At 40.1% G+C, this 14,946-nt stretch overlaps 1 protein-coding gene across 8 annotated transcripts in view; it reads right to left on the bottom strand.

Annotated features, from left to right (window-relative positions):
- Positions 1-1,893: 1,893 nt before the first annotated feature.
- pam (peptidylglycine alpha-amidating monooxygenase) overlaps positions 1,894-14,946 on the bottom strand; it is an 81,916-nt gene continuing 68,863 nt past the window's right edge. For all 8 annotated transcript variants that reach the window (XM_072658512.1, XM_072658509.1, XM_072658511.1 and 5 more), the window contains 7 exons: positions 13,806-14,009; positions 13,014-13,132; positions 10,232-10,331; positions 8,455-8,508; positions 7,380-7,670; positions 5,469-5,528; positions 1,894-2,773 (listed from right to left, as the gene is read on the bottom strand). In XM_072658512.1, the coding sequence (XP_072514613.1) occupies positions 2,592-2,773; positions 5,469-5,528; positions 7,380-7,670; positions 8,455-8,508; positions 10,232-10,331; positions 13,014-13,132; positions 13,806-14,009 (1,010 nt within the window). In that variant the 3' untranslated portion in view covers positions 1,894-2,591. The remainder of the gene's footprint in view (positions 2,774-5,468; positions 5,529-7,379; positions 7,671-8,454; positions 8,509-10,231; positions 10,332-13,013; positions 13,133-13,805; positions 14,010-14,946) is intronic.

Below are 14,946 nucleotides of genomic sequence, written 5' to 3'. Positions count from 1 at the left end.
TGTAGAGATGTACTGCCAATAGAATAGAGCAGATAAACATGGCACTATGTCTAACACCACACGTGGGCTAGAGGGGTATATAAAATCGAGCTGTAGAGCAGTGGAGCTGTGTTTTCTGGAGTAATGGTGCTATATCTAATATTTTTGCGATGAGTTGGGGTGGTATTTTCCCACAAATTCCCCAGTTTCTCAAACAATACTTCTAAGAGGGTCTACAGGACCTTCTCTATTTTTAAACGGATCACCTGAATAAGCTACTGTAAAGTATTTTGTGATGAATAAAAGGATGAAGGAAATTTAGTTGTAGAAGGTGGACACTGGGTGGTGCTGTAGTTCTACTTTCAGACTGTAAGAAATGAGCATCTCCAATTGTTTTCAGGCAGAAGGGGGAAGATATATGATATCGGCATGTATCTTTGACCTGGATTTTTTTTTCTAGGCAGGTTATCAATGAGCTCATTGGTGGAACGTAGAAATGATCTAGCTAACCACAACACTAAAAAAGGGGTGTAGAATGATGCTGAAGGATGCTGAATGGAGCTCCAGGTCCGTTTATTTTATTTACATGAAAGGCTTTTTTGTTCTGCAAGGTTCTTGGGCCAACTTGCAGCACTTCTCCTTTAAGGTCTATGCAGATTTTTAATGATGTTTGGGTCAGGGGACTGAGAGCCATGGCGAAACCTTCAGCTTGCACCTCTCAGGGTAGTCTGTTGTGGGTTTTGAGCTGTGTTTAGGATCACTATCCTGCTATAGAAGCTCAAAGCTTTTTTTTTTCAGATGTTTTACGGGCTTACAGATTTGCCTGGTATTTAATTTAATCTATCTAGTGAATTGCAGTGAAAAAGCCACTGGCTGCAGCACATGCCCAAATCCTGATCAGTCCACCCTCATTCTCAACAGTTGGAGAGGTGTTCCTTTCATGAACATCTGCACCCTTTTGCCTGATAGCAGCTAAAAGTTAGAAGTTCACAGGACCTGTGTCTCAACGCATCAGGCTTGTTTAGATGTTCCTCTGAAAACCTCGGACACTGACTTTTGTGACGAGGATGCAGGAACATATTTGTGCAGGTGTCACTGCACAGTAGAACAGTGCAGCACCACTGCTATTGGGGGTGGAGTTCTCAGAAGCTCCACTGTTCCTGTTATCTGGCATTTTTAAATTATATTACAGACAGATAAAACGGACACCGGAAAACACTTTGCTATCCTATGGCCTTCTCCTGCCTTGTGGGCATCATTTCTTTTATTTTTTAGACTGCTAGATAGCTGCTTAGAGGAGCCCATGGCTGCTGATTGTTGGGAAAGGGTTCAAAATTTGCATCATTTGGCCTTTCTTAATGATGACTGCGAACAGGCCATAGTCCTAACAAGCTAACCTGAGGTCCAAGGCCTTGAAAAGAGCACAAATGTCTTGGGGTGCCTAAACTTTTGCATGGTGCTCCTTTCTTTTTTAGTCTACAATTGTATTAAACAACAGAACAGAATCTTTTGGAGATCAGTTTATCTTCTACTTCTACTCTACAACTGATTACAGTAACAATACATTTGACCAGGGGTTGGCCAAGCTGTTTGCACGTCAATGTATACTGCTAATAATATATAAAATAACTTTACAGAAGCAAAAAAAAAAAAAAAAAAAAATCTTGTGACAGTAATTAATTAATTAATTGATTAATTATTATTAATGTCCTATTACTTATTATGGTCCATTCATAAAGACATTTTCACACAGTATGAGGGTCAATTAGCAGCTAATTAACTGCCCAAACAGTGATAAGGATGTGTGTGTGTTTGTTTTGGTATGTTTTATTTATTCTGCTCATCACTAATGAAATGGAATTAAATATGTACTCAGAATCACCAAACAAATGAAGAAAAGTGTCAGAAGAGTGATGCTTTGCAGACACTTTATTACACAAATAACATTGTTACTGAAAATAGTATTCTTGCAATAAAACCTTAGTTATGTCACAACAAATATCAGACACATCTCACATCCTGCTTGGAAAATGTAGTAAATACAGATTTAGATACATCATAATAATCCTCTTTTTTTTCTTTTCTGAATGCGGCACAACAGAAATCAAAATACAGGTGACAGTAGCAGCGCTTTGAAATAAGTGGCACATCTGTAGTAATATAGGTGCTGCAGAAGGCGAAAAATACATAATCAAAAAGGCACAAATGTACAGATAAGAGCTCAAACAAATGTCTGGACCAGTTACCTGAAAACTTAAAAAACTCAAAAGAGCCTGATAAACGAGTCGATAAATTACTGGAAGAAGTCGGTCACTTACAATTAAAAAAATAAAATCAACTAAAAACAATCCTACCTCTTTCCTCCACCTCCATTAAAAAAATAACCGGACAGCTTTACACTTATATCTACCAGTGTTCTGCTCCTCTACATGGTCCCTTTAAATCATAAATTAAAGTGGCAGTCGAACATCCCTACTGAGAAAAAGAGTTTTTTTTTGCGCACAAATAAATAAAATCTATTGGCAGCCATTACGAACAGTTACATATATGATTGCAGTACATCCTGACGGTGCGAGCGTTGAGGGACGGGGGAGGGGTTAAGAGTGGGCGGCTCATTGGGATGAGGACACTGGGGGAGGCGGGGCCGAATACTCCTCGTTCTCCGAGTCAGTGGCGTCCTCATCGTCCTTCTCCAGGTCGCTGCCCTCTGTGCTAAGTCGGTCGAAGCCCTGCCGTGTGTAGCCTTTGTGAGTGGCAAAGAAATTCCCCAAGTTTAACGTCCCTGCAGCTTTGCCTGAGGGGAGGAGAGAAAAGGTCAGAGAATTCAGACATGTGACCTAATTCAGCTCCATGATTTTATGCAGATAAAAACTCTCAGAATTTTTTAAGGTACTTCACAGTCACAGGAACTCACTTAGTCAGTAGCTAATGGGAATCTTCCTATTTAAACCCCTTAAAACCCTAAAGACCCGTATCTGAACCCACACTTCAATTCATCTACCCATGTTCCTCGCACAAGTGTGCTCTGTTATGGCAACTGTTGCCAGGATGGTCAAGCTGTACAGCCTGCTCCCAAATATCACAAAAACCACATTCAATCAGAAACTGTAGTGCGTTTGATTATTGTATAAATAAGAGTTTATAGGTTAAAATTCTCAGAGCTGGGTGATAGTGTTGTAGCTAATCAAAACAAGGTCTGTAAAAAACAACAAAGATGAATTATCCATGATGCTGACCCCCCAAAAATCAGACATTGACTGTTCACATGCACAGAAAATAATCATTTTAAATGATGAAAGCTAAACACATGCGCTACTTCCGGAGAATATGGATGTGATGCTAAACAGCTAAGCCTACAAGACCCTACTACAATCCTGTCAGAGCGGACAGCAGCACTGTCTGGTGAGACTCGGGAACAATTACAAAAAGTCCTTGTTTCAGTGTTAAAAGCTAGGCTAAGCTAGGCTATATGACGCGACTGAGGGCCGACACGCTGCTATAAACCTTATTTTAAGGTAAAGTAACAGGGTGCTAAATAGGGTTGTAAAACCACATCTGGGCATTTTCACCCCAACCAAAGATTAATAACTGAATAAGTAAAAACTAAAAGGTTAATACACCACCAATGCAGACAAAACTATAAAAGATACAGGATCACACTACACTGTAACACAAAAGTGCTTCAGAAATACATGTATAATGTATAAGAACAGGTCTGATCTCTCACTTGTGGAGGGAATGGGGTTAGGGTAACTCTCTAGGTGGCCCAATCAAACATCCACTCAGGCCAGAACTTTGGGCAGCCCTGTTCCATGTTAACAGACGTGTTAATGTCCTGCTGTAAGTGTAAGAGTTCAAATGAAAAGCCTTAGGCCCGTATGTTCACAGCTCCACACACATACACACACTCACACACTCCTGTAACGTCTGATTATACCTCTTTGGCCACTTTATCATCACTTGAGTTAAGCTGCAGCCAATGAACCGTCTGTTCATTTCCCTGTTCCATCTGATATGAAAGTCGTTTAGAGAACATACCCCAATATTAAAAAAAGTGACAGCTTGCAAAGTATTATGAATTACATTTATTGGATCTCTCAATAGCATCTAAAAAGTACCCTCAGGGGCTCCGCGCTTCAGAGCTGTACCATTCGCACTACATTCTGAAAGCTGGACCCTTGCCAATTAGCGGCTAGCCTCTAGCGCATAGCCAAAGGGAGCGTAGTCTAAACTGGGCCTGCGCTGCTGCAGAGTCATGGGAGCGGACGCTCTGAAAGAACACAGCGGGCTCAGGTCAGGGCTCTGAATGACAGGGCTCAACATTTCTATGCGCACAGAAGGTCTGAGGCTTCAGACTGGCAGTTAGCTGTTGACCTTGGAGAAGAGCAGACAGTAAAGGAGAAGTTCAGCCCTCAGGGAGCTGAGGGGTCCATCCAGCCTCAGTGTGGAACATAGTCAGACAGATGGTGTTTGTTTGAGAGGCAGTCAGGCCACAGCGGGTCGTTTGAAAAGGACGCTGCTGTCGGTTGACTGATGTTAGAGACTAACTTCCATCTTCTTCAACTAAGAAAAGGCTTCCAGTGCTTCTGTAGTTTAGTCAAACATCTAGTGTGAACTATTTCCTCCCTAAGCCAAACAGTCCATCAGCCAAGACGTGTTGTGCCTGTAGTTTATTACTTAGTTTTGCACAGGAGCTAGAAGGCTAATGCAGCTAACCAACAGAACTATGAAAAAATAATCCTCTCTTCAGAACAATGTCATCATAACATTGTACGATTTTTAATGTGATTAATACTTCATCTTTTAAAAAAATGAAAACGAGTTTGGTTCTAGTATGAAAGAAAATAAGAGGCTATTTATAGCTATATAGTATAACTATAATAGCTATAAATCTGATACAACTTATCGAATCGAGGTGAAATGTTCAATAAATTGTGATGTTGATTTAAAGTCACATCATCCAGCACTACTACAGAACATAACCAGCCATTGCCACCTCCTCCTTTTTAATCTGACCTCTCCTATAAAGTAATCCCGATAGGGTAATCCCAATGGTTAGCAGAACATTACGTGAACTTCCTGAATGTTAGAACTTATCCAACGTCCCCAACAACAATACTCTCTGCATACTCTGCAAGCTGCCACTGTTGAGCAAGGCCCTTGACCCTCTCTGCTCCCTGGGCGCTGCAGTGATGGCTGCCCCACCGCTCCGGGCTTAGTGTGCTCACTGGTGTGCATTGGTGTGTTTACTGCATGGATGGGTTAAAGGCGGAGGCCAAATTCAAACACATTTGGTGAATATGGAGGACTTTGTCTTGAATCTCTTTAACAAACACTGAGACGTCTTGTCACTATTGGTCGTTGGTCTAATCCAGACTGCCTGTGGTAGCCCGGATGTGTGTTGCTGCAGTGAACTGATGAAGGTTGTTTTAGTGTGTGCAAAGAGACAGTGTGGCGGAGTTGGTGCATTTATTATTCCTCCCACTCACCTCTGAGTTTACCCAAGATCCCTCCTGAGGATCCTGATGGTTCCAGCTTCACTTCATGGTCTTCAAAAAAAGAGAGACAACGGCATCAGACCCAGTTTCAGTTCACTACATTATCAAAAAACCTCAGACTCTGCCGCCCTCTTTGGAGAAGCTGTAATGACACTTAGAGTAAAAGGCTGAATCTCAAACTAGACCACTTGCACCCTGTGCCCTTGACTTAGTGGGCTTAGTGGACTAGTAAACTTGGTGGTTCATACTCCTTTTTGGCACCTTTATTTTTAAGAGAATGCACACATTGACTGTAACCCAAAACCAACATCAATAGGAAGACAGATTGCAGCATTCCCAGCAAGTAAGACTGAACTGAAGTCCATGAGTCACAGCCGAGCTCTTGGCAGCTGAAACCAATATCGATTACTTCTTGTTGGTCAAAGCCACAACACTGTGACTATATCAGTTTTGGGCATGAACAGGTTTCTATAAGGATCCACTTCATTCACTGCCTTTCTAAGCCTCCACTGCACAAGAGGTGATCACTTTTTCTCAGTAAAGCTGACTGTCAGCAACTTAACCCCATTTCACAAAGACGCGGTAAACACACTGCAGTATGCTCCCATGTTAAATAAAGTAAATGAAGCCTTTACATTCATCTAAAAAGGTTTTCATGTAGGCCAAAACATTATGATTCAATACTAGGACTCAACACGACCCCACACCGCTGGTATTCTAGGCTTAATGACTCAGAATCAGAGTAACCTACATACACATATGATGGCAAAAAGTAAGACTTATAGACCCTATTTAGCCAGCATGGTGCCCTTAACCTGTCATCGACTCTCAGCGATTAATCCAGTTTGGAAAAACAGATAAAAGGAGCTGCTCGCTCCTCTTTGGTCTTTTCAGAATAAAAGTCCTGAGCTCAGACAACACTGTGCCAAGATCCAGCACCATTATCTTTTTGTAATGAATGGCAATTCAGTAAATTTATATCTGTGTTCATTTTAATATATTTTGTTTTACATAGTAAATAAAGTCAGCCCTGATGCCAAAGGTCTTATGCCACATGGTGAGGTATATGGTTCATTAATTCAACAATGGTACTGGAACGGTTTAAGATAAGATAAGATAATCCTTTATTAGTTCCACAGTGGGGAAATTCTCTTTGTCACAGCAGAAAGAGATAACAAGACACCAAGGTTTTGGGTATCGGCCGATACACAAAGATTATGTATCGTATCGGGACAGAAAAAGACAAAGACAATTATGCAGACTAAACCTCAGCAAAGCTTTGACTAATTAAAAAAGCCTAATTGTTGCATGTTCTGATTTTGTTAGTTAGCTGCTTTGTTTACAATGTGGATATGTGCATCCCTAATTATGACGATAATAAAGATGATAAAGTGTGAAATAAGTGTGATAAAGTGGGAATACTTAAGTCAGCATTCCAACTCATGCTTTTTGAGCCCTACTTGTTTCGTAAACAATATGGAGGAGAAACTAATCACTGCTGTCAACTCGCATTCATGTATGCCAGCTATAAAGCTCTAGTTATTTTGCTTCATCCTATGAAATTGAACAGCAGTTTTTGAATAGATTTTGCTTATGAGCTTTCTTGTTTTCCCACTCATCAAACCATTGCACCTGTGAATTATTTTTGTCATCAGAGCACCATCATCACAAGCAACTGCAGCTTTTAGGGCTGAGTCAAATAATAGCTATATAACCCTCAGTGCATCCTGCAGTGTATTGCAATCTACTGGAATGACCATGGGTATCATATGGACATGAGGCCACATTATAGGGTCCTTTGGATTAGTTTTTTGTTAGGTGAATGACATCATTATCTTCTCTTTAATTAACAATGTTGTGACTAATCCCTTTCTTGAATAAACGCTGTGGCCAGCCATTTACCTCCATACATCCTGCTCTTCTTCCAGCGGATGAAGACACCAATTGCGATGACCAGCACCAGGGGCAGGAGCAGGAGCAGAGTGGTGATGACTGCTGGAGAAAGACCCTGAGAACTGGCCTTGTTCACAATCTTCTCCTTCTCTTTTTCTTTGTCTTCTGGAACCTTGGCCTGCTGTGCTGGAGCTGGCTCCTTCTCAGAAACCTCTGGGAGCTCTGGCACCGTGGCTTGGGGTGACTGAGCCAGTGGCTTGTGGATGGGCTTCAAATTGGCCTGGACGAACGTCTCTGTTTCTAAAAGGAAGCCGTTAAACACATCATACTTTAGGTTCTTTCACATTCCATGAGTTCCACAAGAGGACAATTCTTTAAAAACTTCATATCGTTGTCTTTCTGTATGGGTTTCGTGTAAATCTAGACTTCTAGATTTACCCCTAGATAGACCTCTAGACTTGTTCTACCAGCTTTCCCAACTTGTGTCTAAGAAAGTTAGCCTTAAGCCATTAATTAAACCCTAAAACATGAACATTCCTCTTTCTTCATAAAATAAGATCTGGGAATAATCAGTAAATGCACTGCAATTAACAAAGAAATCCCATCAATGGACCAAAAAAATGGCTAGACCTGCCTTTGTCGTGAATGTCAGTCTATCATAGCCAATTACAGTCGTGTAATAAGACTCATTATTCTATTAGAGGAAAGGGCTGCTTAAGCAAGTGGAGACAATGTAACTGTTAGCTTAGGCTCCCAGTTATAATTAGGCAAATACCTGCTCTGTGAGAAGGTAAACGTTAGAGTTCACTCGTGCCCTCAGATAGAGGAAAGGTGCGTGGCTGTGGAAGCTGCAGTGCTCTGTCATTACTTAGTGTAGAGTGGGTGTTGGAAGTAGCCCTAAAGTCCTTGCCATTTCCCTACATGCCTCTACAAGCAGAGCCAAGACAGTCTGAAATGTCAATTGACACGCCAGGTTTTGTTTGTTCCTCCATCCATGACTTGCAAAAGTGGGGAAAAAAAGATAAATGTTGCGCTGTAGCCGGTCGTGTCAGACAAAAGCGAAAAAAAAGTCCAAACTCTGTACCTTCAATTTCCTGCACCTCGATTCCTCCTTTCTTAACTGAACGGTGTTCTGCTCCTGAACAGGCGGGAAACAAGGAAAAAGACACTTATTTTCTAAGCAAAACAGGGAAAAAAACCTGAAGGACATGAAATGGCTGTTCATTAAAGCCACACTCTCTCAAATGAGGCTCTAATGTAAGAGCTGAACCTGTGAAGGTCTGAAAACTCGCTGTTGGAAGCTGCAGTGTTTTTCACTTTGAATAGTGTTCAAAAACACATGACAACGTAGGCGGTGAGTCATCTCAAGGCTGAATTCAGGAACGTATGAATGTGCCATCATGTCCACAGCACGTCTCTTTGTGAAAAAAAAGGGAAGGGGCAGATGATTGATGCTGTGAAAAACACCTCCGCTCTCAGCAGACTGCCTTGACTCTGGGTTCACCAACAGCACTACTGCAATGAGGCATATGGTCAGTCCTTAGAATAAAGAATAGTCTTAGCCTGTGTGATCATTAGTCTAAATCACACAGCAGACTGAGCTTCATTACTGTGTTTACCAGTAATCGAATAGAATATTAGGTACATTATTTTAAAGAAAGTAATTTATTCCACACTGTAAATGATGTTTTCACTCAAAATGGACTTCCCATGATGACAGAGGTTTTATTCAGGTCAAATAAAGTGAGGGAGAGAAAGTTAACAGTTTTTCATCAGGTCAGATATCACAAACACTTCACCCTCTGCTATTTTGTCTTACAGTGTAAAGAGCAGGGGACTAATCAAGCTCTCAAACACAGACCTACTTCATTAAGCAGCATTAAAGAGCACTGATTACAACTTACAGCTGATGAATCTGCAGTAATTAGTAGGTGATTTATATGACGATAATTCATATTTTAATTTACCAACTGGTCTCTTTTACAATAGCCTGATGGACACACCAATCAATCAATCAGTATATTATTCTATCAGTCTATTATTCTATCAGTCTGTCTATCTTTCTGTCTGTCTATCTATCTGTCTATTTATCTATCTATATCTAATTAAAACCACCTCCTCGATTCTACTTTTTTACTGTCCATTCCATCAGCTCCACTCACCTTATAGGAGCACTCTGTGGTTCTATAATTCCTGGCTGTAGTCCTATTTTTGTCTCCTTCCACCCTGTTCTTCAATGCTTAGGACACCACAGGACTGACCACCACAGAGCAGGTAGTATTTACTGCTGAGTTTAAACACGGCAGTGCCACTGCTGGATTGAGAATAGTCCACTATCCAGCATCCTGTGACCACTGATGAAGGACTAGAAAATGACCAACACCAACTGTGCAGCAGTAGCAGATGAGTATCTGTCTCTAACTTTACATCTACAAGGTGGACCAGCTAGGTAGCTGGTCCTGTGGGGTCCTGACCATTGAAGAACAGGGTAAAAAGAGGCTGTTAAAGTATACAGAGAAACAGATGGACTACAGTCTGTAATTACAGAAGTACAAAGTGCTCCTATGTGGTGAGTGGAGCAGATAGAATTAACAGGGAGTATAGAAACGAGGAGATGGTGTTAATGTTATGTGTATATATATATATATATATATATATATATATATATATATATATATATATATACACACTCAATTGCTAATGCAACAGGCAGATCTACTTACAAACCTTTTTTTTTTAATTTTTTTTTTTTACATTTTCTTAACTTTTAATGTAAAATATTTTGATTGGCAACTACTGGATTCAAATTATGTCAAAGAGTGAAAAATAAAATTATAATTATTAAAAAAGCACAAACTTACTTTCAGATGGCACAAATTTTATGACAGAGTCTGAGGCTGCATCCCCGACAAAGACACTCCCATCCTTTGTGACGACGATGTCGTGAGGCATTTTAAACTTCTAGACAGAACAAAACAAAACAACACACATCAGGTTCTACCTCTATATCACACTGCAGAAGAACGTGAACATGCAGGAACGTAGATCAACATCTCTATTTCTGCCATATACTCTTATACAGTTCACTGAGGCTTTATCAGATGTGCTGGTAGTGCATAGATTCAACCCAATACTTACAGCCTGACTATAGTGTCCAGTATTTAGAGTTTACAGTTTGACAGTTTGCTATTTATTAAGAGCAGCTGACGTTTACCACATACTCTACTGTGTGCTCCAAGTGCCCATCCCTGTTTACTGTTTTTGGTGAACATCCTCCAAATTGAATAAGGAATAATTTGCTTTCGTTTGACCAATACTGGGAGATATTTGCACACAGCAATTTTAACAAGTGTACCCATCTAATCAAAGAGGTTGGCAATGGACCCTCAATCAGACATGATGCTATCATTCTGATGTGAGAGGGAGAGAGGGGGGGGGTGCTCAACAAAAGAGTCCAAAGGCAGCCAGCGGCTTGGTTCAATTTCTCTAAGTGGTGTCAGTAGGGGAAGGCACAGCATGAATTTCCCTCAGACAGGATAATCAATCAAGAACAAAAGCTTTCAGGCAATCAATACATGTTTATGGGAAAAGCTGTACATAGTCATTTCTGAGAATATGCACACACATCTATTTGCACATACATAAAATGCTATCAAATTCTAAGTAGAGCCTTGTTCAGTGTAATACACTGGACCTGTGTGTTTGTGCCCCATCAATATAGGCCAGTCATGACACATTATGAAATGCAGACCTCGACAAATCCAACTTTCAGCCTGTTGCCGCAACAGCGCTCTGGAAAAGCAGTCAAGCTTAAAGGTTTACAGTGAAAGGTTTTCCTGCATATAAAACACGTTGGCCAAACAAAACTCACCTTCCTCTGATGATTACATACATTTTAAACACTACAATCTTGCATTACAGAATGACCATTGTACAAACTGACAGTATGATCCTATTACAACAGTGCAAAATACATCCAAAAATTCTTCTAAATACGTCCAACTAAAAAGACAAGATGGATAGTAAGATAATGATAAAAGACACTAATAAAAGAAATAATAAAACTTATACAAGCAATAAAAGTAAGATTAAAATGAAAGCTATATGCAAGTAAAACAATTAAAATGTTAATTAAAAATCAAATAAATCATCAATAAATATGAACTATAATACACTGTTCTTTACACCAAGCTGCTACACACATTTTCTTGACTATTGTCCTTGTATTACTGTACCATGTCCTACCTATTCTGCGCTGGACATCTAGCCTTACAGTGTTTGGTTGTACTGAACATTCCTGTATTAGCATAATGACAATAAAGTTGAATAGAGTAATGTTTATAAAACACTTCATAAAATGCCAATTTGGGGTCAATATTTTAAGCTCCTCTCACCTCTACTGGAAGGTCGTACCAGTAGTTTGGAGCATAACAGCTGAAAGCAGCATCACCAGTTTTTGTCCTGCTTTGAAAAGTACATCCACCCTCAATATCAGTGAGTCCTTTTACCCTGTCAGCACGTTTGAAAAATTTGCATTAGGGGGTCGAGAACTATTGTGTGAGGCTTAGTGAGTAGCACAGAAAACAGCCAATCAGAGGCTTTTCTGCTTCAGACTTTGGCACAGACCAGTTCTTTCTATTTCACCATCGAGGTGATGTTACAGTGGCAGCAGAACTACATTTTCAACCTCCAGGGGTTGTTTTGCTGAACTACTAAGTTTTTAACTTGAAGAAACAACAAAAAGAGAAGAACTGGAGGATGTGAGGGCCTTTCTGGTCCATAATATGAAAACCCTAAACCCATATTATATATTACACCATATCGTGACTGTGATGCTCATTTCAATATGTTAAAACCACACTGGCCAATCAGTAAGATGACACAGCTTCGGACGAAAAGCCCTAGATCCCACGGTGTATTCAGCAGCAGTTAAAATAACTCACACAGGCCATGGTATGCTATGCTACAACCATGTAATCACTTGTAATGCTGTTGCAGTTCAGCTAAGCTGGGTTTTACTGTGTTTGTTAAGAGAGCTTATCATACCAAGGCAGAAGAACACTAGATTATACCTTCACAGTACATATCATATCTGCCCGAGTCAACAAAAAGACCAGTCCTGGATGTTTCATGCTACCAAAAAAAGGTATACAGCTGAAGGAGAAATCACTGTTTCATGCTCAAGGTAAATATGAGGGCTTTTTAGATAAAGCTGGTGAGCCTCTTGTGTTAGTTGGACTGCGAATCAGGCTGTGTGTTATAGGAATTTGATATGTGTTGAATTATAAATATAAGTTCTGAGGGATGGAGAAGATGTACACTGAACACAAAATATAGCTTTTTAAAGTAAGAAAAAAAGACTTTGCATCTCTCATCCTATGCTGCCATGCCCTCCCTGTTCATAGTGAACAAAGCATACCGTCATTGTAATTCTACAGTCATTATAAAAAAAGCACCTTCTCAGTGGATGCTTACATCTCCAATAGATTGTAAAATGTTGGTTTGACATAAGAATTCTTTTTCTTATGTCAAACCAACATTTTACAATCTATTGGAGATGTAAGCAATAAAAGAAATAAAACATAAGAAATAAAAAATCAAATGACATCCCTTGTGTGTATGGTGCACAACATGTACCAGCACCTGTGTGTCCGGGGCAAACGTGTCCAGGATCTCCTTGCTTGAATAACTGAGCACGAAGCCTCGGAGGGGTGCGGACTGGCCGTATGGAGATTCTCCATTGACTACATAGATCAGTCCACCTGAAACAGGACATTAGCATGAGAGACGCGTCGCCCCAGAAACAGTTTCCCATAAATATTGATATGGTCTCTGCATTAATCATCAAAGGAGCTGTCAAAGGTGCTGCTTGATTTAACCAATGATTCCTTTGAAACACAGAGACCAGTAGATAGGAACTGATGCAGGGGTGAGCAGTGATAGATGTTTAAGTACTGCAGTATTTACACATAACCACTGCAGTTGTTTGGAATATCATACAATCTGTAAGTCTCAACAGAGGATAAAAAGTGGATTCAGCATATTCCATGTCAGGCAAAAACAATTACACGGTAGTAGGAGCAGTTTTATCTCCAGTGATAACAAAGCATACTGTAATTTTTGTATCTATTTTGTATTTATCTCTCTTGGACTCCGGCCACTGATGGAAAGGCAGCATGTTTCCACCACTGCCTCTTACATTTAGTTTGTCTATTTACTATCTAACTTGAACATGAAAAAAGAAAAACAAGAAGTGAGACAAGATTTAAATATTATACGTTCAATATAAACATTAAGATGTTTGATTATTTCAGACCTATTATTAGGACCTACTTTCCAGCTCACATCAGCTCATATTAGTAGTTTGAGCCAGCTCCCCCTGCATCAGACTCTTAAGCAGTGTGTTGTACAGATCTGGACGGGTTTCAGGCTCACCGTGTAGGGGTGTGTAGGAGACAGCGAACACCTCTCCTCCAAACTCATCTTTCTTGATCTCCTTCACAAACTCGCCGGTGTCTGCCATGAAACACTGGACTCGGCCATTCTCCCGGTCAGCCACTAGCAGCTCACGCTTGTCTGGCACAAAGGCTAGGCTGTGAGGGATCTGAAATGGCACTCGCCGCCGCCGGTCCAACGAGCCTGCAGCAACACAGGCAAAAACAACATAACATATTTACACACACACACACACACACACACACACACACACACACACACACACACACACACACACTATTGTGCTGATGTTTTAGGTACCGTAGCACTTAAAACCATTTATCTCCGCGATAAGACTATTTTGTTTGTAAAGATCATTGAACAACAGTCATTTTGAAGAACGTAGCTGAGATCTTGCGAGCTAGTTAGAAGAACAAAGCTTGGTTCCATACAAATACACCAGTTAGACACAGCAAGAGGCAGAGAGGGGCATCTCGACCCGTCTTAATAGCTGCATAACATGCATGTATGTGAGTAGTATATGATTTATCAATGAGACACAATGGAAAGGGTGGGCTCTACAGATTCAGGAAATGTTTGAACTGTATTTCTGTGCTGTATTATCGCAAAGATATAAACAGAAACGTAGAGAAATATCACATTTGTGATGTAAAAAAAACTACCCTTTATTAAAATGATTAGTATTTATCCTAATATTAATGCTTTATTGAGTAAATAAACACTTACTGTCCATAGAAGGAGCACATTTAATTCATGTTTCTAATTTTCACAAGCCTAAAGTGTTTGCTCAGTATTTTATTTTTTTATGCATAATTTTTAAATTTCATAAATCTTTCAGTTAGAGGGATACATATAACCACACACATCCATAAAAATACTATTCCATCACTGTGTAATGAAACCCTCATCATATAAATCACTACATATAATTAAACCTTATAATTAAACCTTGCAGTAACGTTTGGAATTGCAATAAACATTAATGTAACACTTGTAATGTAACACAGTTAAAAATACTTCTCTGAACTACCTCTCAGACCCTGTGAACCCTCCACACAAGATCAATCTGAAACTAGGACAGCGACTCGCTTGAGAAGGTTCTAAGGTTGCACTGTATCAT

The sequence above is a fragment of the Salminus brasiliensis genome, chromosome 16, assembly GCF_030463535.1.
Source record: "Salminus brasiliensis chromosome 16, fSalBra1.hap2, whole genome shotgun sequence".
Lineage (NCBI taxonomy): Eukaryota > Metazoa > Chordata > Actinopteri > Characiformes > Bryconidae > Salminus > Salminus brasiliensis.
Note: the sequence above shows the minus strand (reverse complement) of the source record. Positions and strands in the feature narration are given on the sequence as shown.